Source organism: Echiichthys vipera, assembly GCF_963691815.1.
Source record: "Echiichthys vipera genome assembly, chromosome: 17".
NCBI lineage: Eukaryota > Metazoa > Chordata > Actinopteri > Perciformes > Trachinidae > Echiichthys > Echiichthys vipera.
The window spans coordinates 10,873,217-10,894,405 of NC_139842.1; the positions used below are offsets into that span (position 1 = coordinate 10,873,217).

Here is a 21,189-nt window from a genome sequence, read left to right on the forward strand (position 1 = left end):
TATTTTTCAATTTCTAGATATATTCAAGTATATGTTTTGTGTGCAATAGAAATAAAACACAACTGTTGTATCTTAGGCTCTGTTAACCTTGAGGTTATTTAAAAAGATTTTGCTATGAGACAATCCATCGCGTCAGTCAGTGGCTGAGCTCTAATGCATTGATGATTTATAGTACTTTCAAATCTGTTGTATTCATCTTGGGGAAAATCCATTAAAATATTTATCTTAATACCGCCCACTTGTAAACACCACAGCTGTCTTACTTGTCAATGTGTATCTTTAGTTTGTTAGCTATCTGCAGAAAAGTATACAAGCACTGTATAAATACAACTATTGTCTGCTGTTAGCTTCTCACTGCCAGTAATAACAATAAAATGAACAACTATAAGGAATGTAAAGCTGAAAGGTAGAGTGCAGCTGAATTTCCCCACCTTTCCCTTCTTTCTCTCTGGGATGGATGTGAATACACACATGAGCAACCCTTCATGAAGCATGGTCTGTCCCTGCTGAGTGGTAGCAGGCCCGCACACTTCTATAGATAACCCCATGTCTCTGGTGGGGGAAACTGTCCGACCTCTCCAACCTCGTTGCACGGATGATCTCCTAGTGTGAACGCTAGCTTGTAGCGCAGACGCACCTTCTCCTGTGAGGACGCATGCACAAAGATCTTTCAGCTTTAACAGCATCCTTGTCAAAGTTGTGTGTTTGTGGTTTGTGCATTTATGTCCTCAAAAGGATAGGTCAGAATTTTCATAGTGGGGTTTGTATGAGGTATTTATCCATAGTAAGTATATTACTGTTTATAGTAGATGGCCTCAAGTTTGGAGAAGCATACAGGAGGATAGACACAGAAGCTAAGAAATACACTACAGTGGAGGGGGGCAGCAGCAGAAATATCAATATCAGTTTAGGTGTACACTATATTTAGAACATTTCACCACTTTACTGTGCTGTCAGACAGCCCTGTTTACGCAGGGGGGAACGAAAGGCATTCTGTGCTTTTGTCAAAGCCGCCAGACTCCATTGTAAAAAAACAGTAACTTTACCTCACAGAGCACAAGAGTTGCTGATCTACCGCTGCCTAGATAAGTTAGTTAGTTTTGTTAGTACCTCACCCTTTAAAACACAAGAACAAAACTCCAGAGTTCTGTGAGGTAACATCATTTTTATCCGGAGTCTGGTGGCTTTGAGGAGAGCATAGATTACAGCTTCAGTTCCCCCTGTATAAACTTAAACAGGGCTGCTTATGTCAAGGTAAAGTGGTGAAACGGTCTTAATATAGTGTAAATTTAAACTGAACTTTATTTTTTAGGCGGGCATTTTTATAGGTGGTTGTGGACTCGTTCCAACCACCATCTACTGTAGATAATACACTGACTATGGATAAATACCTCATACTTAAACCCCAACCCCACTTAAAAAAATGAGGAACTATGCCTTTAAGTGTTATTGTGTCACCTACCTTTGTTGGGTTGGCCAGCAACATGATCTGGGTAATGGAGGCTGGAGGTAGGATGGGGTTAAAAGGTGCCAGTTCTGTTCCTGATGGAGGCTGCAGCTTCACCTTCATTGACTGGTGGAGGATGAAAGGAAGAATCAGCACTTCACTTCAAAATACCACGTCTATCTCTGTATTTCCACAGACGGTTTCCTCTCTGAGGGATGACCAGGGGGTGGTAACATAAAAGCTGTGGCTTAACGTGACCCATAGCAAATTAAAGAACCCATGAAACATATAAATAAACAGAGGAATAAATGTCTACCTTGGGCACAGCAGCTTGCAGGAGCACATTGTGAACAAGCAGGGGTGCTGTGTTGAGCATGGACACTACCATTACCAACACGTCAGGCCTGCAGGGGGGGCAGTTCGATGCAAAGTTGAGGAGCATGCGGACACCGTCCTTATCATAGGCCGTGACAGGCAGCACTTTACCTGCGGAACAGGCAGATATGAGCTCATCAAAGAGTTTATATCCAGCTATAGATATTTTTTTTTAAATAATTTGTCCGTCAATCCTGTTCTTACTTGGTCTGATGGCCTCCAGAGGGATGTGCACATTGCTCAGGGAGTCTGTGGCTCTGGCTGGGCTGCCCTGGAGGGGAGGGTGGCAGGGGGACAGAGAGCGGAAGAGAGGGCTGCCCGGGGCTGAGCCCAGAGTCTGGGCCTTGGCATGGGACAAAGCAGGAGAGCCAGGCATTGTACCCTGGAGAAAAGAAGGGGAGGAGGGAGAGCCCTGCCCAGGTATGGCTGGAGGTGCTGCTGCAGGCATCCCAAAGCTGCTTCCTCTAGCCGTCATCTGCATGGACAAACTGGAAATCACATTTAATTGCTATGAGCGGTTAAAGGACAGCAGACTGGTCAAATAAGAGCAGTACCATTACGACAGTAAACTTTGTACACAAAATAGATCCTCAAACCTGACCGAAATGTCTACAAACAAGGTCATTATAAGAGACAATTTTGTGGAAATAGATAGATAGATAGTTAGAAAGCAAACGTTTCCAATTAAAGAGTGGAGAGATAAACACTGCAGATGTTTCTGTACCTCTTGTGATCTGAAAAGCCCATCATGGCCAGGTCTTGCAGGTTCTGGAGACTGTGTGTGGCAGCAGCTGGTTCAGCTGGAGGCCCCACTGGACCCGAACAAGCTACACCGCCAAACATATCCACACCTGAGGCTGGAGCCTGCAGAGGAGATGATCATTTATACAGTGACTAACAAGCTGTTGTTTGGTTCAAGCTGCTCACAAACCATTTTAGATGTACCTGTAAGGAAGTCCACTGATTGGACAGTTCGTTCAACTTGGGTTTTGACTGGTTGCTCAGAGAGGTGGGGGGGTCGTTCAGTCCTGAAAGAAGGTACAGGCATTTTTATTGTCAAAAGAGAGAAAATCTTTTATCTTTAATACAGTTATTTATTTGAAATCAAGGAAACAAAAAAATACCTGTCTGTGAAATATAAAGCTACAGCGAGGAGATGGTTAGCTAAGCCTTAATACTGGATACAGGGGGAAATGTCATTATGTCATGTCAATCCCATAAGACTTTATAACATAGGAGGTTGGCTTCGTTTTTCAGCCTCAGATTTGGTTGCTTGGTCAACTTGTTGTGCGTCCAGGATACAGTGACAATTTCAGCAAATGTGAAAAAAAAATCCCATGTTTTTCATAAAAGGTTTAGACTTTAACTCAGTTAGTGGGGATATACTACCTAGAGACAGAAGCTCATCGTCAAGGAGAGAGAGTGCAGTGGAGGCCTTGTCGAGGGGGGGATGACTCGGGCTGCTGCTCTGACTGCCATGGGAGCCGGCCAGCCGTTTGGGAGGAGGAGGCAGGACAGGGATGGGGGAAGCCATGGGATTGGTGGAGACAAGATTTGAGGACTGGAAGGGAGGGGCGGCAGGGTGAGGAGGGCTCGGAGTGTCGAGGCCGGCGAGGTCGATCAGCGTATCTGTGGTCTCTGTTGAGCGAAGATTGCAGCAGCTGAATTACTTAAACAATGACATGAAATCTGGAGCACTAAACAATTATAATTTTATCTAAAATGTGCATAATTAATAGATGTCTCTCACCGCTCTCGCTGTGACCTGCTGTAGATCGAGGCTCCTCGCTGTCACCGTTGATGGGCTGCCCCTCAACAATCTTCTTATAGGAGTTGATGACCCTGGAGAGCTCATCGCTGGCCTGCAGGATGTCACCTGAGGAGCCAGAGGTTACACGTTATACACGATGAAATGTTAAGAAAATGTCAAGACAGGGCTTCTTCAGATAAAGATAATACCAAGCAACCAAACCTAAATTGGTGTCATTGTCCTCTGTTTCTGTGGCCATTTTGAAAGCAGCACGCCTCAGCTTGTCACAACGCTGGTAGAGTTCCTGGAAAGGACATACAAAGGAGTCGCTGTTCAGTTTAAATGCATCTGTGACACCAGCCGGTGATCGCATTTCAGAAGTGAGTGCAGTCAGTTTAATCGACCTAAACATCAGAATGTAAACGTATCAAATACGTGCACGGACACACCTTAATGATGTCCTTGTCCGAGTCAGTGGAGCTGTCTTTGTTGTAGTGGGACAGCATCTCCGTCAGCAGCTTGACGTTGATGTTCACCTCCTCCAGCGTGTGTATACGCTTTGTTACCTTCTGCACACGAGCCTCATCCTGACAAAAACAACAAGATATAACTGTGCACTACGCATTAAAAAGGTCACGTCATGTATGAAAAATATTATGGTAGTATTGCATTGAAAGAAACTCTGAGCCAAAACTATTTTAATTCCTTGGTCTTCGTAGTAGCATGCAGTGCAAAACCTGCAGCTCTTACCTCTTTCACCATGTTTTTGATTAATCTGTTGGCTTCCTGCAGGTCCTCTGGATTTTTACTCCGGAGAAGCTCAGCTAGCAGCTAAACACACACACACACAAAGAGACAAAAACACTTAGAACTGCATCATTTACTAATACTGCTTAATTTTTGGTGATGATGCCCTGCCTTTCTTGCTCATTCATTTCATCAAGAGCCATACATGAAGTTAATACGGTCTGTCTGAATCCCAAGATTACACAACAGATGTAGTTTTCCACCTTGCCCATGTCTTCGTTGTCAAACACTGGGTGTTTAGGTCGTGTCGGAGGAGAGGGAATCAGAGTCCTGTCCAGCGGTAACTCCGGGTCATGTGTCACGAGGCCTGGTGAGGAGAGTGAGGACAGTAAGGTGTCTTCTTACATGCATTATGTCAATCATGCCATCTGACTGAACTCCACACACACCCTGTCGTCTCAGCGTCTGGTAGGCTTCACAGATCTTGGTTTCATTCGGAAAAGCCACTGTCCAGCTATACAGCATCTCTACGATCTTCATCTTCACCTTCTCAGGTGCACTGTCACCCATGTACTGGAAACAAGAGTTGATTATAAAGAGGCTGGGCGAGTCAGCCTACTGTGCTTTCCATATAAACCTGTTTGAAGACTGCTTACCTTTGGAGACACAACTTTTATCAGCTCATTCAAAAATCTGTATTTTCCAACTTCATTATGAAACCTTCTCCCGCAGTTCTTCATACACGCCTCCAATACCTGTATGCAAAATAGTTAAAGTGGGGATTATTATGCATTTTCAGGTTCATACTTTCACATATTTTGTTTAGTTTTTATTAGAATCTACTTATTTTCTGTGTTAAAAAACACATTATTTTCACATACTGTCTGTTTAAAAATACTTGTGTTCACCCTCGAACCCTGAAATGCTCCATTTTGGCACATGTCTCCCCCATTTTGCTCTGATTGATCAGCGTTTCTGGATCTTATGCATCTGCGCTCTCACCATAACTGCCCAGTCATTGTAGCCGACGAATGACTGTAAATGCACTAAAGCAACAACTTCTACTGAGTTATGACATCACAACCGTACAGAAGTCCTGACGGCTCAATTAGCCATAGTTTCTGAATACAGGCTGTGTGCATTTCTCTGTTGATTGAGCATTTTGATGCTTTCAGGAATATGCATATAGCACCTCAACCTGCTTTATAACAAAAAAGACAAAGAAATCTCACTTTTTACCATATAGGACCTTTAAGATTAAGCCAAAGTGTTGAGAAAAAATAGTCCTTGTTGACATTTAGGTTAACTATCTCTTACCGTCAGCGCCTGAAGAGCCTCCCATTCTTGCGGCGAGTGGATTTTGTGGACGAGCAGAGTCACAGCTATCTGAGGACTGCAAGAAGAAATGACAAATTAGAACCCTTTTTTTTCTAGAGATGACTGAAGAGGTGGTTTGCAAATACGACCACAGACATACCCTTCCAGTTCCTTGTTGATCTGATCACAGAAGCCTATGATGTACTCCCAGTCCTCCTGTCTGTTTGTCGGATGAGTGGCTTTATCTGTTAGAGAAAGACATTTACACACACTTGTGTTTGAGGAGCACTGTGTACATTTGAATGCACATCCTGTTGAGAATATGGCTCCCTGTGAGTCATGTGGTTAACAAAACAATGCAGGAGTTGTTCCTCAGTCATTTCTGTGTTCTTTGTTTAAGCAGTGCTGCTCATTCATCATTCAGACCTGTTTTCTGTCCCAACAGCTGCAAGTATTAAACTGTACTGAGGGACAATCACTGAGCTGTCACAGGTAAATGTGACCCAGACAGCTCTCCACCCATCCTGCCAATGATGCAGACAGTTGACTGTCAACCAGGTCCCTCTGTTAGCTCCCACCAGCTGCTGGATGCGCGGACATCTTCTGCCATAACGGCTTTACTCTCCTGTCACGCGGAGCAATACATCGAGCTAATTATCCATAGTATTTAATTCATAAAATGGGATTAATCACTCACTGAGCCAAGATTCAAGCGACTCCCCTTCCTGGTACGCCATAGCACTGGAAAGCATCGCGTGATGTCACCAGCGTCTGCGCGAGAGTCCAAAATGATGCTCGCACACTTAATTTATTATTTTATATGTATTGTTCAGGTATATTTTTATATGTATTATTTGCACACTGATGTTATTTGTATTAATCTTTATTTAGCTAATTGTCTGCTGGTTCTTAATCTGAAATAAAAATGTCGAAATAAAAAATTTATTCAAAACAAAAACACGCACAAAAATACATTATCCACCACTGTTAAAAATAATAAATATATATATACATATATTCTGATCTGATCAGCGAAAATCTGATTTTGAAGTGAGCTTTTTTTGTCCTCAGGCATGTAGAGGAGGTACTAACCTGAGGCCCCGACAGAAGCTCACATTTTCAAGATGGCTGCTACCATCTCAGGATTGTTAAAACCTTGGACACCAAGGTAATTATCATTTTTTCAAAGACTCAAACAAGTAGCATGTGCTGTTAGCTGTCTTTTTAATGGTACTGTGTTTTCCCTGCAGATCAGAATCGAAACAATAATGTAAATGACGTGGTTACATAGCGACCTAACGTTAGCATTCATGTTAAATAACTGCCAACACGGAGGTAATGTAGCACTTCTTTACCTTCATTTATCCGCTAATGTCAACACTGTCGATGTTTTTAAATGGCCAATAAGTGATTCATACAAAATGTATCTTAAATAAGGACATATTCCCATCACTATACAATTTTTTTCATCATCGCTTGATCCATCGATTATTTTCCCCCGTTTATTTAATCATTCTTTATATTTTACAACTCAGCAATAGTATAGAACATAACGTTATTAATTTTGTAGTTTTAGAAAAATGATAAAAGCAGTAAATCCTATTTAACAAATTCAAATTCCACACCTGAAATCCAAAACTTTTAGAAATTGTTTGATAATACAATTAAATATATTATTTCTTAGGTAATGGATACGTCATCTGGTTTCTAAAAAGTGTCAAAAAAATTGTAGAAAAGAGAAAGAAAATTTAAAATGTCCCCAAGTCCAGTCTTCAAATCGTATGTTCTGTGCGACAGCGCTACCCCAAAGCAGAAAATAAATTAAATTTACTGATTAATAAAAACACACTATAGAAAACAACCAAGTGTGTCAAATTTTCACAATCCAGTCAGTAAATCTTCTTCCGCTTTATGATCACTACTTTATAGCACCGATTCATTTTCTGTAGGCTGACTTATCAGTTAATTCGGTCAGCTCTCATTCAGACAAGTGCTGATTTTGAAATGGATCTGCTGTCCCCTCACACACAAACACTGCTCTCTCTGTCGTGTCCTTTTGTTTGCAGAGTGTTCCTGCTGAGGTGGAGCAGATACAACCCGTACTATCTGGAGCCAGAGGTCAGGAAGGAGGCCTTCAGCACACCCGAGACGGAGCTGAGTGCTGAGGAGAAGGAGCAGCGGAAGCTCAAAGCGGTCCGACCCATCAAGGCTGCAACCAGTGGAGTCAGCAGCTCTGTTTTCAGCGACCCAGTCATCAGGTACAACAACCAGACATCCCGGCTCACTGCAGGGAGGGCGTTACCTGTTTAGTCGAAGCTGTGCATCTGGTAGTTCATGTCAGGTCATCGGCATTTTTGTCTTTTTCTTTTCAGTAAATTCATCAACATGATGATGACGCATGGAAACAAGGTTTTAGCCAGAGAGATCATGACACAGGTAAAAAAAAAAACTGCTCGGTCTCAGTGGAGATTTCCTTGTGGTCTAATAATACACTCATTACTACACTTTCTCTCTTTGCCTCCAGACCCTGGAACACATGAAGAGGACACAGGTGGAGAAATTCCACAAAGCATCACAAGAGAAAAGGGAAACTATCGAGTGTAACCCCTACGTCATTTTCCACGAGGCTCTAGACAACTGTAAGCCTGTCGTCGGGTTAGCCAGCATACAGAAAGGTGGAAAGAACTACCAGGTGAGTGGCAAAGCAAAGCAGCACTCTATTCGTCTTTTGAGACAGTTGTTGATCTTGTGCCATCAAAGAATAAACTATTCTATTCCCGGTCCTCATCCCCCAACCCAGGTGCCCATCCCTCTCACGGACAACCGACGTCGCTTCCTCGCCATGTCATGGATGATCACAGAGTGCAGGGACAACAAACACAGACGCACGCACATGTATGAAAAACTTTCCCAGGAACTGCTGGCAGCATTCGCAAAGGAGGGCAACGTCATCAAGAAGAAGTTTGAGCTGCACAAGATGGCTGAATCCAACAGAGCCTATGCTCACTACCGCTGGTGGTAGAAAGAAACTCCTCAGGACTGAAAGTCAAACGTTTCAAAGACTGGACAGACACGTGGAAGATTCAGTGACACATTTTGTTGCTCGAAGCGCTTCTGTAAATAGTGAAAATTCTTTGATGGAAGGTCTACGCTGCAGGCTGTGCTGCAGGTTAACAGTGGATTATAAAGGCCTGCATGCATTGCGGACAATATACAGCCATATTGTTAACACAAAATAAACACACAGTTAAGGAAAAACTTCCAAGATTTATTAGAACAAATAAATTGGTCGTAACCCAACCATAAAAATGGAATTGAGTAATGTAAAAGTGTTGCAACAGTGTAATAAAATATACAAACCGATATTGCAGCCAGTACTGTGCCCTGTCACTATTTGTAACTTTCAAAACCTTGTTACTCCAAATTTAACTTTTTAGGATCACTTCTGTACATCATTAAACCTATTTTGCCTCCGTTTATTTTATCAACTTGGTCCGAAAGGTTGTGAAAAACACCGAAGATTAAACGGAAATCTTCAAACACACCTAGAAAAAAAAAAAGATTTAGGGAAATACAATAGAAAATGTCTTAAATCCTGATCATGACTGGGCTTTTAACTTAACTTTTCTAACATTGAGGATTCTTACTCTGAATTGATAAACTGTTGATTTGTCTGCCAATTTTATATATGATTTACCGGTACAGCTTTTCACAAAACGCTTTTCCAATGAGACGTAACACTTTGTCTCCTCTGCTTGAAGACTGTAAAGCCGCAACTGAGTAGTAACAAGGGTTAAACTGAGCTCAGCTACATCGTTTTCCCTCTGAATTCAGCACCACCAGCACTAGTGTAGCTAGCTGAATTCAGGGAAGATACGTCTCCACTAGCGTTCTTATCCTTCGTCCCACTAAGTCTCTATTCCGAACACGAGAACTTTTTCCTACCTGAACACTACTGATAAAGTCGGCGCCAAGAGTTATTTTTGTACTCTTTGGTTAAGAAAAAAACTGAAGAAACTCCATCTGGTAAGTGAAGGGAGGATAAATACCTACTCCTTCAGCAGTGCTGGAAGGTAACTTAACATATTTACTCAACTACTTAAGTACACTTCAGAGGGGAAACACTGTACTTCTTCTATTGCTGCTGTCCTCCAGCACCGCAACTACAAAATTAAGAGCTTAGGCTTTGTCAAGAAGTACTGGATGATGTTGTTCTTGTTATATTGGCACAGCTTGAAACTTACAAAACCAAAAATGTTTTGAATATCTGATTTATCAGATAAATATTAACAGTAACTAATCATGAGTTGAGCTGTAACAAGAAAAAAAATAAATAAAAGAAGGTCCCTGAATTAAGACTCAATGCTTCATCTGGAAAAAAAACAGAACAGCTTCATGTAACAAAACAGTAACACAGGGATCCCACAGGACAAAAAGGGCAGAAGATTGTGATAAATGCATTTCAAACCTTTTATAAAATGTCAATATTCAACTAAATGCTTAAAATATTGTTTTCAATCAAAATTGGTCACATAACAAAAAGTAAAGCTACGACCAAATCAGCTTGCATCTGACTGGAATGTCTGTTCCAAGTCCTTTGGATTTGGTTAGAAAAATGGGAATTGAAAAGGTTTTCTCAAAACAGGATTGCTGCAAGATCAATAGCAATTAAAAAAAAACGTAAAAAAATATCTTCAACCTTTAAAACAAAGTGTACCTGAATGTGGCTAAACCTCATTAACTTAACTTCAACACACTGTACTATTGCACAATCCACATCCACGGCACCATGGGTCATTATCAAAACGCAGGGAACGATCCAGCAAAAATCAAAGTCTTTTGTACAGTTTATGAACCGCCGTCTTCTCAAATCCTTCCACTGTTTTCCTGGAGGACATTGCTGTCCTTCATGAATTTGCTGGTTTTATAATCAGTGGTGATGTAAGGAGAGGTATCCAAGGTGCTTGAAGGTTACGTAACCTGTAAAAACAGCTGCTCAGCACCCCTTTTTCCCCTCACGAACAATCCTAGTCAGCAATTTCACTGTAGTAGTACTTGTGGGCCGTGCTGCTGAGCACCCAGCCTCCTGCCCTGAACTCCAGGATCTCCAGCAGCAGCAGACGGGCCATGGAGGTAAGACCTTCCTGGAGCAGGAAGCCGTCCCGCAACAGGAAGAACAGCTCATCCATCCGCGGGCCGTTCACCTTCTCCAGCTGCTCTCCGATACGATGCAGCTGCAGCACCAAGCAGTCAACCTGCAGAGGGATACGGCGGAGACGTCAGTGACTTATGTGAAAATAAAAACACCACCTCCAATAAAGTTTGCCAGTCCTCACCTCCTCCTCATTCATTAGAGCATCTGGCTGGGCTAGCCTGATCAGACAGTCATACACAGGATGGACCAGAGCCACCATCGGCATGTTGTTCACCTAAATGTCAGAATAAACACAGAGTTAAAATGACACATTTTGTTTGCTTAATACTCTAATACGCACAAAACATTAATAAAATGCAACTGAAGCAAATGTTCCCACCAAACTGCGCCTCTGTGTGGTCAAAAGAATATATTATTTTAATCATTACACAACCGACAACAAAATACAGATATCAATATGAACCAGTTTTTAACCACTAATGTTGTTCAAAATAGCACCACCCCTCTGCAGTAGCATGATAACAGTCCCTACACATAAAACTAAGCACCAACAACTTAGTGAGCAAACCCGGAGTTTATTTTAAAAAGACTGTTTTACAAGGCTACAAGCTTTAGCAGCCGGATGAGAGGTATTGAGAGGCAGTCCAAACAAGTCGATTTCGGTAAACAACTTTTTACTGTATTCTTGTGTCCAGGTCTTTCCATGCCCATTAACTATCGTTGACATATAAGTCCTACAGTAAGCGCAAAGACTAGACAAATTTGGACATTCATTATGGTGTCCACAGTATATTCCTTGACAATAATGTAAAGCTAAATAAGCACTGACTGTCACCGTAAGAGTTGACCTGTGGAAAAACCACGACAACGGCCATTATCAAGGGTGAATCCTGAGTCACTGTGAAGGGGAACCGGGGGCCACACTTTACAGGCTAATTTTTACCAACGCTTACATTACCACACTATACAAGCAAGATGTTCAAGATTCTGCAGCAGCAAGAGAAGCACATGTGGTGTTTTACATCTGCTTAATTGAACACAAGCTTTAATCAAAGACGTCACAAGGTAACAGCCCAAAGAAAATACATTATTCACGCATTTTACAGATGCATTGATCTTGACATATTCAACTATGCTGCTCTGTATTCATGATTAGGACAATATGATGCAGTTTGTCATATATCAAAGGGGAGAACAACAGTTACTTACTTTGAGGTAGTCGAAGACGTTACAGATGAATGTGACGTAACACACCCACTCCTGCAGCGAGCGGCCCCTCGTCTCCTCGCGGTTCTTGAACTCCTGCTGGAGGCGGTTCAACAAGTTCCTCCTGAACACATTTCCGTTGTTCTGCTTTGACTCGGCCTGCACAAGGTGACCAAGGGAGGTCAGATAGAAGGGGGGATATGGACTTAAGTACCTCCTGTTGCGTGTTGAGTGTAAACTACCAGTTAGACATTAAAAGATAAGAGGATTAAGAATTTGGTTAAAGAGACTCAATCAGATGTTTAATCCCGCTCCTGGTTTCTGTCTCAATGGCGCTCAATGTCTCGATCACAGACACTAATGTAAACAACTACTGCTTAATGGAAAACCAGCCCTTCAAAGTTCAAACAGTATGGACCTGCACAATGGTGTAGCAGATGCGGCCAGCCTCTTTGCTGAACACTTGGTCCTTTAAAGACTGATCCACAATGACATCGGATACCTTGTCCAGGTTCACTGAACTTGGATCTGAAAGAAACAAAACTGTGTTTCACCAACATGCCAGTGTAGGAAAAGTTTTGAACATTATTTGAGACGTTATTGCAACATTGTCCTGATACTGAAATCCCCCCCCCAAAAAAAAATAATAAGAGGGCATTAATGTGCTAACCTTTCAACGCAGTTTTCAGCAACATCTGTGTGTCCAGGTCAAATGACTGGATCCTGTAGTCATCAGTAGTGTTTTCCATTATAGACGGTAGCATCCAAATCACACCTGTGAGAGCTGTCACGCTGTAAAGATCAGACAATTGTTTTTACTGCATTTTAAATGGACCAAAAATACAACTAGTGATTTTCAATAAAGAAATACAAGTTCTTTAACACGCAATACTTTTCTGATTCAAAGTCTGGGGACAGACTACATTACACAGACAGACAGCAGAACAATTTGTGTGAAACAATAACAGCAAAAATCCTGTAGTGTCATCAAACTGGTTGCTGCCCACAGCTCATTCACTGAGGTTTAGGAGGGATTACATGGGCACACACTGGTCCACCAAAGGGTCACTCAGTACCTCAAATCAACACATTAAACAAAAAGCATTCTGTTCAATTGTGAGGTATTAATACCATCACATTAGCCACATGCCCAGTACAGTTAACTTGTAACGTTATAAAGGTTTATCGCGAGAGTAAATGCAGCGTTAAATTAACAGTTTTATTGTATGTCTATCTTGCTGAAAACTCACTAGGGTTAATTGATAACTAACGTTAGAATGAACTAATATCGATACGCTAGCTTGTGTGCTTCTGCTCAATTGCAGAAACGTAACAGTTGACGTCAATGTTAGCAAGTTAGCGTCAAGTTTTACACCTAACGTTAGCGTTATCCTACATTTACGTTAACGTTACAGTCGCCCGCCAAAATAAATGACGCTAACTACATGTTGAGAGAAAAGCAAGATAGGTTACTTAGAGCTACATTTCTAAAATAATATGCAAAAAATTACCTATAATTTACGCCAATTCTACATCTAAGCTGATCATATCACTTCACTGGATGTTGCTTAGGTTAACCGACGAACCCTTTCAAAGTAAAAGTATCAGTTCAAGATGAATCCCTGCGCCTCTTCACATTTGTAGATTGTTTTCACGTTACTTCTTTTGATTTGATTTACAGCATTACCTTTTGAATATGGATGACTAAACGTGACTTAACTCTCAATAAATACATTAATAAATGCATGTACATGCAAGTAAATGCAATAAGACTTACAAAATAAATAAATAAATGCTGAAATAAATAAATAAATGCATGGATAAATAGGACCTCATAACTCATAAACATATGGACACGGAAATACAGAAATAAATAAATGTGGAAATAAATGTAAAGCATTTATTTATTATTTTATTTATTTATTCATTTTTATGTACACATTTATTAATGCATTTATTTGTTTGTCCTAGTGTATTTGACATGACATGGTCTTTAGGGACGGTATGCTTATATCTTTTTTATTTTTTATATATATCTTCATTTTTATACAGTCTATGACTTGTATCCATAGTGGTTATGTTGTGTTCCGGCGTGTTGAAGTCTGGTTGAAGTGAGGGAGTGATTCATCTTGTTACGATATTTCTTCTTTGAACTGTGGAATCCGTACCTAACCCGGAAGTAATGAGCAATTTACGTCCAACTTTGGCAAAAGCATACCTGTATTCTTGTTGCTATTAATGTTGGACAGTACGTGTTGGGGTTCAGTGCTGCAGCTGTAGTTGTGTTTATGAAGCACTTTTACTGTGAGGTAAGTGTCTGTCTGTGTCACCGCTGCAGCTAACAGTTAACAGCTGCGCTCTTGTTGTTGTTAGCTTAGCATAGCTAGCCCCAAGGTCCCACTGCATGTCCTCTATATGCTATGGCTTTTACTAAATCTGTTCTTCATAGCGTGTTGCTAGTATTACTAATGTATGTTGTTATATTAACGTCTATAGAGTTTTGTTTTCTCTAGATATTCACATATTTACTATATATTTCTATGGTTGATGTGCCACACATTTCTACGGAAAACACATGAATGAATAAAGTTGTTAATAATGCGTGGTACATACACACGACTTGGTTAAAAGTAACTACATAATTTTACTTAAGTTAACCAAAGTACAGTATTGAAGTACTTGTGCTTTACTGCTACTTCTTATTTTCTAAATTTCAGAGGCCAATATTTTACATTGCATTCATCTGACAGCTAGCCTTTTTACTTAGAAGATAAAGATTTCACTGACAAAACAGATGTGCATCTTATATAATATGATGCAGTTAGCTCTACCTGACTTGTTGTCAGTTATAATAATAATAATAACAATAACAACAACAACAATAATTCTAGTACTATATTTATCACAACCACGTTCAAGTACATGTACATAAACATTTGGAGTGCTTTTACACTATTGTATGTACTGTATACATTCCCTTAAATCAAGGATTGTCAATCATTTCATCTCTCACACAATCTGTTTTCCTCCTGAATATTTTCGAATCTGAACCACCTCAATAACCAGAGGAAGAATATAATCTCTAGTAAGCTATAGCGTATGATTCTGTGCCATCATGGTTTTGTTTGATATGTCCATGACGGTTTTTAACTTTAATAAAAGCTAATTAAGCTAAAATGACAACACCCAAATATTTCAGAATTTCTTTCTGCAGTGTTAACAGGCATCAGACACCGTGGAGACATGGTGGGATATGACCCCAGGGCTCAAGGTGCAGCCCTCTCCCCAGAGGAGGCAGCCCTGGCGGGGTCAGCTGCCGGGTTGGTCACACGAGCCCTCATCAGCCCCTTAGATGTGCTCAAAATCAGATTTCAGGTAATGATGTGTCAAAGCACTTACTCAGAAAGCTCAGTGAATATTCCTGTTCTTTAGAAGATGCTTGAATCATCTAATGTCAATTTAAAGCACATGTACCAGCTGTTGGTTTGTGTCTTAGGGCCACATTTCAGCTGAACTACATTATGTTGTTAAGGCTTTTTGTTTATCAGTAGTTTTGTTCCCCACAGCTGCAGATTGAGCGTGTGTCTTCACAGAGGCCCGAGGGGAAGTACAAAGGATTATTTCAGGCATCCCGGTGCATTTATTCAGAGGAGGGACTCTCTGCATTCTGGAAGGGCCATGTTCCTGCACAGCTCCTCTCCATCTGCTTTGGGGCTGTTCAGGTAGAGCCTTCTTAAACTATCTTAAGAACACAGTTACCTGCATTCACAAGATTTTATGTAATTGTGAATGTGTGCTTTGCAGTTTGCCAGTTTTGAGTTCCTGACAGAGGTGGTCCACGAGTCGACGCTGTATGACAGCCAGACAGCAGGAGTTCACTTCATGTGTGGCGGTTTGGCTGCCTGCTCTGCTACAGTGGTCTGCCAGCCCCTGGACACACTGCGGACACGCTTTGCAGCTCAAGGAGAAACCAAGGTAGAAGATTTTTTGATAGTAGTCAAGAATATCTTACATCAACTCATAGTTGTGTTTTTTTTTTCTTTAAGTTAATTTTATTGTGAAACTGGTCAGACCAGTTCCAGTACACTGTGAATTTAAGTTTAATTAAGTATTTACTTCCCTGTGAGCTACAGTTACTAAAACACTCATTGACTCATAGTAGGCAAGTGTTGAGGTTAGCAAAAACAGAACTTAAATAAATGAATCATGTTTAATTGGTTAATACATCCATTCATTTTATGCTTACCTAGGCCCAGGGCCCGTTAATTAAATTAATTCTATCATCAGGAACTACTGTTATTAACGCTGGGAAGTAGTGACAAAAATAAGATAAAGATTGCTTGCTGCTTGCTTTGGCCTGTATTTAACTTAGTGAAACCTGCAGAAACCCCGTATTATGCTCATTAACGGAAGCCACCAGCCAAATGCTGGTAAAATATCCAAGTGGCTGCTAGATTAGCTTCACTCACCAGAGACAAAAATGTCTTCCCCTGTCTCCTTAGGTGTACAGAAACCTGCGTCATGCTGTGTCTACAATGTGCCGCTCAGAGGGAGTCCTGGCGTTTTACCGCGGCCTCGCTCCAACACTGATGGCGGTGTTTCCTTACGCTGGGCTGCAGTTCTTCTTCTATAATGTCTTTAAGAAACTCTTGGCTCCACCACCCAAAGCTGGAAACTCAGGAGGTCAGTGAAGATTATGGAGTTTATTACACCACACAAAGCGCGTGTAAATGGTGCGTTTCAGTTCAACTGGGAATATCTGAGTTCCCGGTCGGAAATGTCATCTGGAACACCACCCCGAGGTTGGATTTCCTACTCAGAAAGTCGGGAGAACCCCACCAACCCCCGGCTTCACAATCCAACATGGCTGCTCCGAGCATCAACAGCCGTGAAAGTTGTAGGAATATACTGTTTATTAGCACTTCATTCTTTTTTGCGTCTCATTAAATCAGTCGTACACACAGTACTGTCCATCTGTGTTGCCACGGTGTTTGTATGCACAAAATACCACATGATGCTTTGTTATCAACTTGCTAACAGTGATGATGTGATGATGGTTAAACTTGGGCTAAGCTTAATTTCTGTTACTATAATGTATAAAGTTGGCACAGTACACAATGACACCTCCTCCTGACCTTCATTACGGCGCTAATGCTGAATCTCTGTGTGAAAAGCTCGGAGCCTGCTTGAAGTTTGATCACTTTCTATGTCTCTCGTCAAGGGTACCTGAGAACTCTGGTCTGTGGCAGTGGAGCTGGAATGATCAGCAAAACCATCACATACCCCTTCGACCTCTTCAAGAAGAGACTGCAGGTGGGGGGCTTTGAGGTGGCCAGGTCTCACTTTGGACAGGTAAGCTCTTCTATAAAATGTCCCACATGTTTTGAGCACATAGTTGGGTCAAAGGTGCAAATATCGTGTTTTGTTTTTCGTGCTCAGGTGCGGAGTTATAGAGGTCTGGCTGACTGCGTGGTTCAAATAGCCAAAGAGGAGGGCGTCAGAGGCTTCTTCAAAGGCCTCTCGCCCAGTCTCTTGAAGGCTGCGTTGTCAACAGGCTTCACCTTTTTTTGGTATGAATTTTTCCTCAATACCATGCAAAACCTCAAGGAGAGACGGAGAACAAATGGCCTCATCAAAGACCTAGAGGAAAGGTAGTGAAGGGAACAACAGTAATGGCACAATCACTCACCACAGAAATAGACTCATGTCTTTTTCTGTGCTCGCACTTAACAAATTTGGGTTGTTCAATGGTGGTTTATATTGTGTTTACGTATGAAGGATGAAAAACATATTCTCATTGTTTAGGTTTTTGTGCTGTCATTACACTTATTGTTGTCCAAACAATGTATTTATTATTTTTCGGGGTTTCTAAGGGGTATGGATGCTGGATTTTAAAACATAAATGTCAAGCTGAACTTGCACATTTTAAGCTCTGACTTTTATTCATAACTGCCAATGCTGACTCACATTTACTCGACATTTAGTCATTAAGTATTCAGCAACAATATATTTGATTGTGTGATTGGTTGTATGTGTTTAAACTAAACATGAACACCTGTAATATTTATTTTTTATTATGTACTGCGTTGGGCAAAACAGCATCATTAGGCTAAATGCGTTGCTAATTAAGAGTTTTATTAAGAGCGAGTTTGTCCTGCTAAGAGGCAGGTGTTCTGTCTTCATGTCTGCAAAACTTTCAGGTCACTATTTTTTTTGAATAAAAGTTTTTTTTAAAAAGTGTGTGGTCTGCCGGCCTATTGATAATAAACACTTTTGGCGTCTGAACTACTTTCTTTGAGTAGTTATGTTTAATTACATTCAAATATGGTATAAAAATGGTATTGACAAGGACTCCTCACATTATGGATATAACAGGATTACATTTAATTTAATTTACTGAATACAAAACCTTCCTGGTTTGCCTGAAAAAAGAATACATTTCAAATGAATAAAGCAGCAAAACATGCAAACCACATGACCGACCTGTATAAACTCTTTTAAAACACAACATCAAGTATGAGCCTGAGAAAACAACGAAAACAGAGAACATTAAATATTTAAAATCATGCGTTCACATAAGTCATTTACATGTTGTGAGTAACAGAACTCACTATAATAAACACTTAAAGAAGATGGAGTCTTGTTCTTTATAATACACATGTCATTTCATAGCAGCAGCATCACTGGATATATTCTTTTTTGAAGTACTGACATTTTACCAAGTGAAACAATGTTCATACAGTATATACAAGAATACACAATCACCTTACACCTGACCGTGAAAACCATAATACTCAACCAATACAGTGGCCAGCAAGAATCTGTTGAAAAAAAGTCCCAACCACATAAACCGATACGTCAAACCACAAGCTCCAGTTAACAAAGCCGGATACTCCTATGCTTAGAGCGGAAGAAACAAATCAATTCTGTACATGTAAGGTTTGTGTGCTGAATCTCAACATATATTGTCAACATAGAAAAGCAAGATGATAATCTGTAAGATAAAACATTTTCAGGAATGTGTGCTACACTCAATCTGAATAATTGGACTCCATATGGTTTGATGCATGGTACTGGCTTTTCTGAGGAGAAAGAGGAGCCTTCCAGCTGTTTTTGTTAGACTCAATGGGACACACTTTACCTTTACACCTCGCAGGACGTTTTTGCTATATATCAGGCTGCCTGTCTGTACCTGACCTGTTGGCTTTATGCTGTAACACCGGCGAGTCTGCTGAAGAGGGCTGGGATCACTGGGAGAGTGAGAAGACCCCTTCACTTCAGCTGGCTGAGGGGGCATTGTGGGATGTGCTGGGCAGGCATCCTCCACTGATCCGCGGGTCGAGGGGCTTTCACCAGTGGCGCGGTACCGCTCTCATTCTGGCTGCGGACTGGAGTTCCAGGAGAAAAAGCTGGGCAGTTTGAAGAGGGAATCCCTGCGGCCCGGATCCGGCAGGGTCAAGGTCTCCGGAGCGGACTTCTTCCTGGGCCGCTCCTTTGGCACTGACAGGAACTCCGGGGCCTCTGTGGAGAGGGGAGTGGAGGGGGCGCTGCTCGGGCCGCTGCGGGCGCTGGAAGGCAGAGGGGTTTCTGAGATGGAGATGGCAGGGGGGAAGGTGCCGATCTTCAGGTTGGTGGCTTCTTGTGTTGCACGCTCAAACTCTCTGACTTCCTCCATGGTCATGTCTGTTGGGATGGAGGCAGCACACACTTAGAAAGAGTGATTTTTCTATGTTAGTTAGATTTATGAGTGTAATGTTACTCTACAGAAGGAAGTGAAATATTGTACGGTGTCTTATGATTAAAATAGAAATCATAAATTGCTCAGGAAATTAAATGGCTATTATGGGTTATACTTTAGTAGTCCAATTATGATTTCTATGCAAGGTAATGAGAAAAGAAGGAAAGGGGAATATTGACGGTGATATAAATATGTCCATACAGTGACACAACATAGGTAAGTGTAGACATTCATATGTCTATTGACAGGTCACAACATATACTAGAACAATGATTCCTGAGCAGGGTTTTTATGTTTTTGTGTTGGGGAGGCTAATGCTCTGTAAAAAAGGATTACACATTGGTGATGTTGATCTTTACTATATTTACAGTAAGCTGCCCAGTCAATATGGTTGGCTTTACACTACCTACTACATTCAGTCAGAGTTTACATTGATTATTCTGACAACTGTGTAAAAACCTACAGAAGCCAAATGGGAATTCTACAAATAAAAGACATGGGTAAAACTATTAACGCAGTTTCTGATAACCACAAGGCAAAATACCACATATTCTGTTTTGTATAAACATTTGAATGAAAGTGCTTTTAAGCATAATCAAAGATGCTTTACAGTATAAAAATGTCCTTGCTGGACCTTTAAAAGACATATTCTCATTAGCTGTATCATTTTTATTATACTTTCTATGAACTTTGAGTTTGAGTCACACAGATTAAGCAACTACAAAAAACTTTATTCTGCTTGCACGTATATTGGTTTTTGCCACATTATCAAACTGCAATCTTGAGATGAGTCAGTCTCTGCACAAAACTAATCCACTTTGCCATCTCAATAAACTTACCAATCCACTCATCCACCCAGGCAAAGGCCTGCCTGTGTCCTAGAAGCAGAACATCTCGAATCACCTGAGCAGAATTAGAAAAAAAGAAAGGCGGAAGCAAAAAGATGAGCAAGATCAGAGAGGAAGAAAGGCAAAGAAAGACAGAAGCAGGGAGGAAGTTCAAGGACAGAGGATGTGAATCAGAATGAGACAACTCTCAACTGTTTTCATTCAGTTATTGAATACGATTGATGAGTCACTCCAGGTGTTACCATTGTGAGTAATGGCCCTGCTTGTGTGAGTGTGTGTGTGTGTGTGTGTGTGTGTGTGTGTGTGTGTGTGTGTGTGTGTGTGTGTGTGTGTGTGTGTGTGTGTGTGTGTGTGTGTGTGAGAGAGTGTGTGTGTCAAGCAAGGAGAGCTCAGGGACAGTTTGCCCCATAGATGCCTAGGGTCACACAAAATGAATAAGGGAAATAAAAGATATGAAGTTTAAATTGTGCAGGCAAGGTAAAGTGAGGTGGTGCACGGACATCTGCAGAATGTAAACCGGGCAGATACTGTGCGAAAATAGAACATGCCTGTGGCACTTACACCGATCTACAAGGGGTAAAAAATCTACAACTTATCCCCACTAAA

The 21,189-nt window shown here is 41.2% G+C and overlaps 5 protein-coding genes across 5 annotated transcripts in view; 2 read left to right on the forward strand and 3 right to left on the reverse strand.

Moving 5' to 3' along the window:
• Nucleotides 1–286: 286 nt before the first annotated feature.
• gga3b (golgi associated, gamma adaptin ear containing, ARF binding protein 3b) lies at nucleotides 287–6,388 on the reverse strand (the record flags this gene model as incomplete). The annotated part of the gene is made up of 17 exons (XM_083930951.1): nucleotides 287–643; nucleotides 1,463–1,573; nucleotides 1,764–1,933; nucleotides 2,027–2,310; nucleotides 2,547–2,686; nucleotides 2,768–2,850; nucleotides 3,212–3,460; nucleotides 3,573–3,698; nucleotides 3,795–3,876; nucleotides 4,022–4,159; nucleotides 4,323–4,403; nucleotides 4,583–4,686; nucleotides 4,769–4,892; nucleotides 4,976–5,074; nucleotides 5,637–5,712; nucleotides 5,797–5,881; nucleotides 6,334–6,388. The coding sequence occupies 17 exons, from the start codon at nucleotides 6,386–6,388 to the stop codon at nucleotides 533–535; spliced, it is 2,118 nt and encodes a 705-aa protein (XP_083787077.1). The 3' UTR covers nucleotides 287–532.
• A 355-nt stretch (nucleotides 6,389–6,743) lies between these two features.
• mrps7 (mitochondrial ribosomal protein S7) lies at nucleotides 6,744–9,010 on the forward strand. Its single transcript, XM_083930572.1, has 5 exons — nucleotides 6,744–6,804; nucleotides 7,703–7,894; nucleotides 8,009–8,072; nucleotides 8,161–8,328; nucleotides 8,437–9,010. The coding sequence occupies exons 1-5, from the start codon at nucleotides 6,761–6,763 to the stop codon at nucleotides 8,656–8,658; spliced, it is 690 nt and encodes a 229-aa protein (XP_083786698.1). The 5' UTR covers nucleotides 6,744–6,760; the 3' UTR covers nucleotides 8,659–9,010.
• Nucleotides 9,011–9,127: 117 nt separating this feature from the next.
• Nucleotides 9,128–13,565, reverse strand: mif4gdb (MIF4G domain containing b). Its single transcript, XM_083930573.1, has 6 exons — nucleotides 13,509–13,565; nucleotides 12,668–12,789; nucleotides 12,416–12,525; nucleotides 12,001–12,156; nucleotides 10,973–11,065; nucleotides 9,128–10,891 (listed from the first exon to the last, which is right to left on the reverse strand). Exons 2-6 carry the CDS (start codon nucleotides 12,759–12,761, stop codon nucleotides 10,664–10,666), a joined length of 681 nt encoding a protein of 226 aa, XP_083786699.1. The 5' UTR covers nucleotides 12,762–12,789; nucleotides 13,509–13,565; the 3' UTR covers nucleotides 9,128–10,663.
• A 604-nt stretch (nucleotides 13,566–14,169) lies between these two features.
• Nucleotides 14,170–18,237, forward strand: slc25a19 (solute carrier family 25 member 19). Its single transcript, XM_083931670.1, has 7 exons — nucleotides 14,170–14,306; nucleotides 15,212–15,372; nucleotides 15,564–15,719; nucleotides 15,802–15,972; nucleotides 16,500–16,680; nucleotides 17,219–17,349; nucleotides 17,437–18,237. The coding sequence occupies exons 2-7, from the start codon at nucleotides 15,241–15,243 to the stop codon at nucleotides 17,650–17,652; spliced, it is 987 nt and encodes a 328-aa protein (XP_083787796.1). The 5' UTR covers nucleotides 14,170–14,306; nucleotides 15,212–15,240; the 3' UTR covers nucleotides 17,653–18,237.
• A 400-nt stretch (nucleotides 18,238–18,637) lies between these two features.
• Nucleotides 18,638–21,189, reverse strand: part of pitpnc1a (phosphatidylinositol transfer protein cytoplasmic 1a) — a gene marked incomplete at its 5' end in the record, with an annotated part of 41,101 nt that continues 38,549 nt past the window's right edge. Inside the window, 2 exons of the mRNA XM_083931075.1 lie at nucleotides 18,638–19,680; nucleotides 20,575–20,638. Coding sequence (XP_083787201.1) covers nucleotides 19,370–19,680; nucleotides 20,575–20,638 — 375 coding nt within the window. The 3' untranslated portion in view covers nucleotides 18,638–19,369. The remainder of the gene's footprint in view (nucleotides 19,681–20,574; nucleotides 20,639–21,189) is intronic.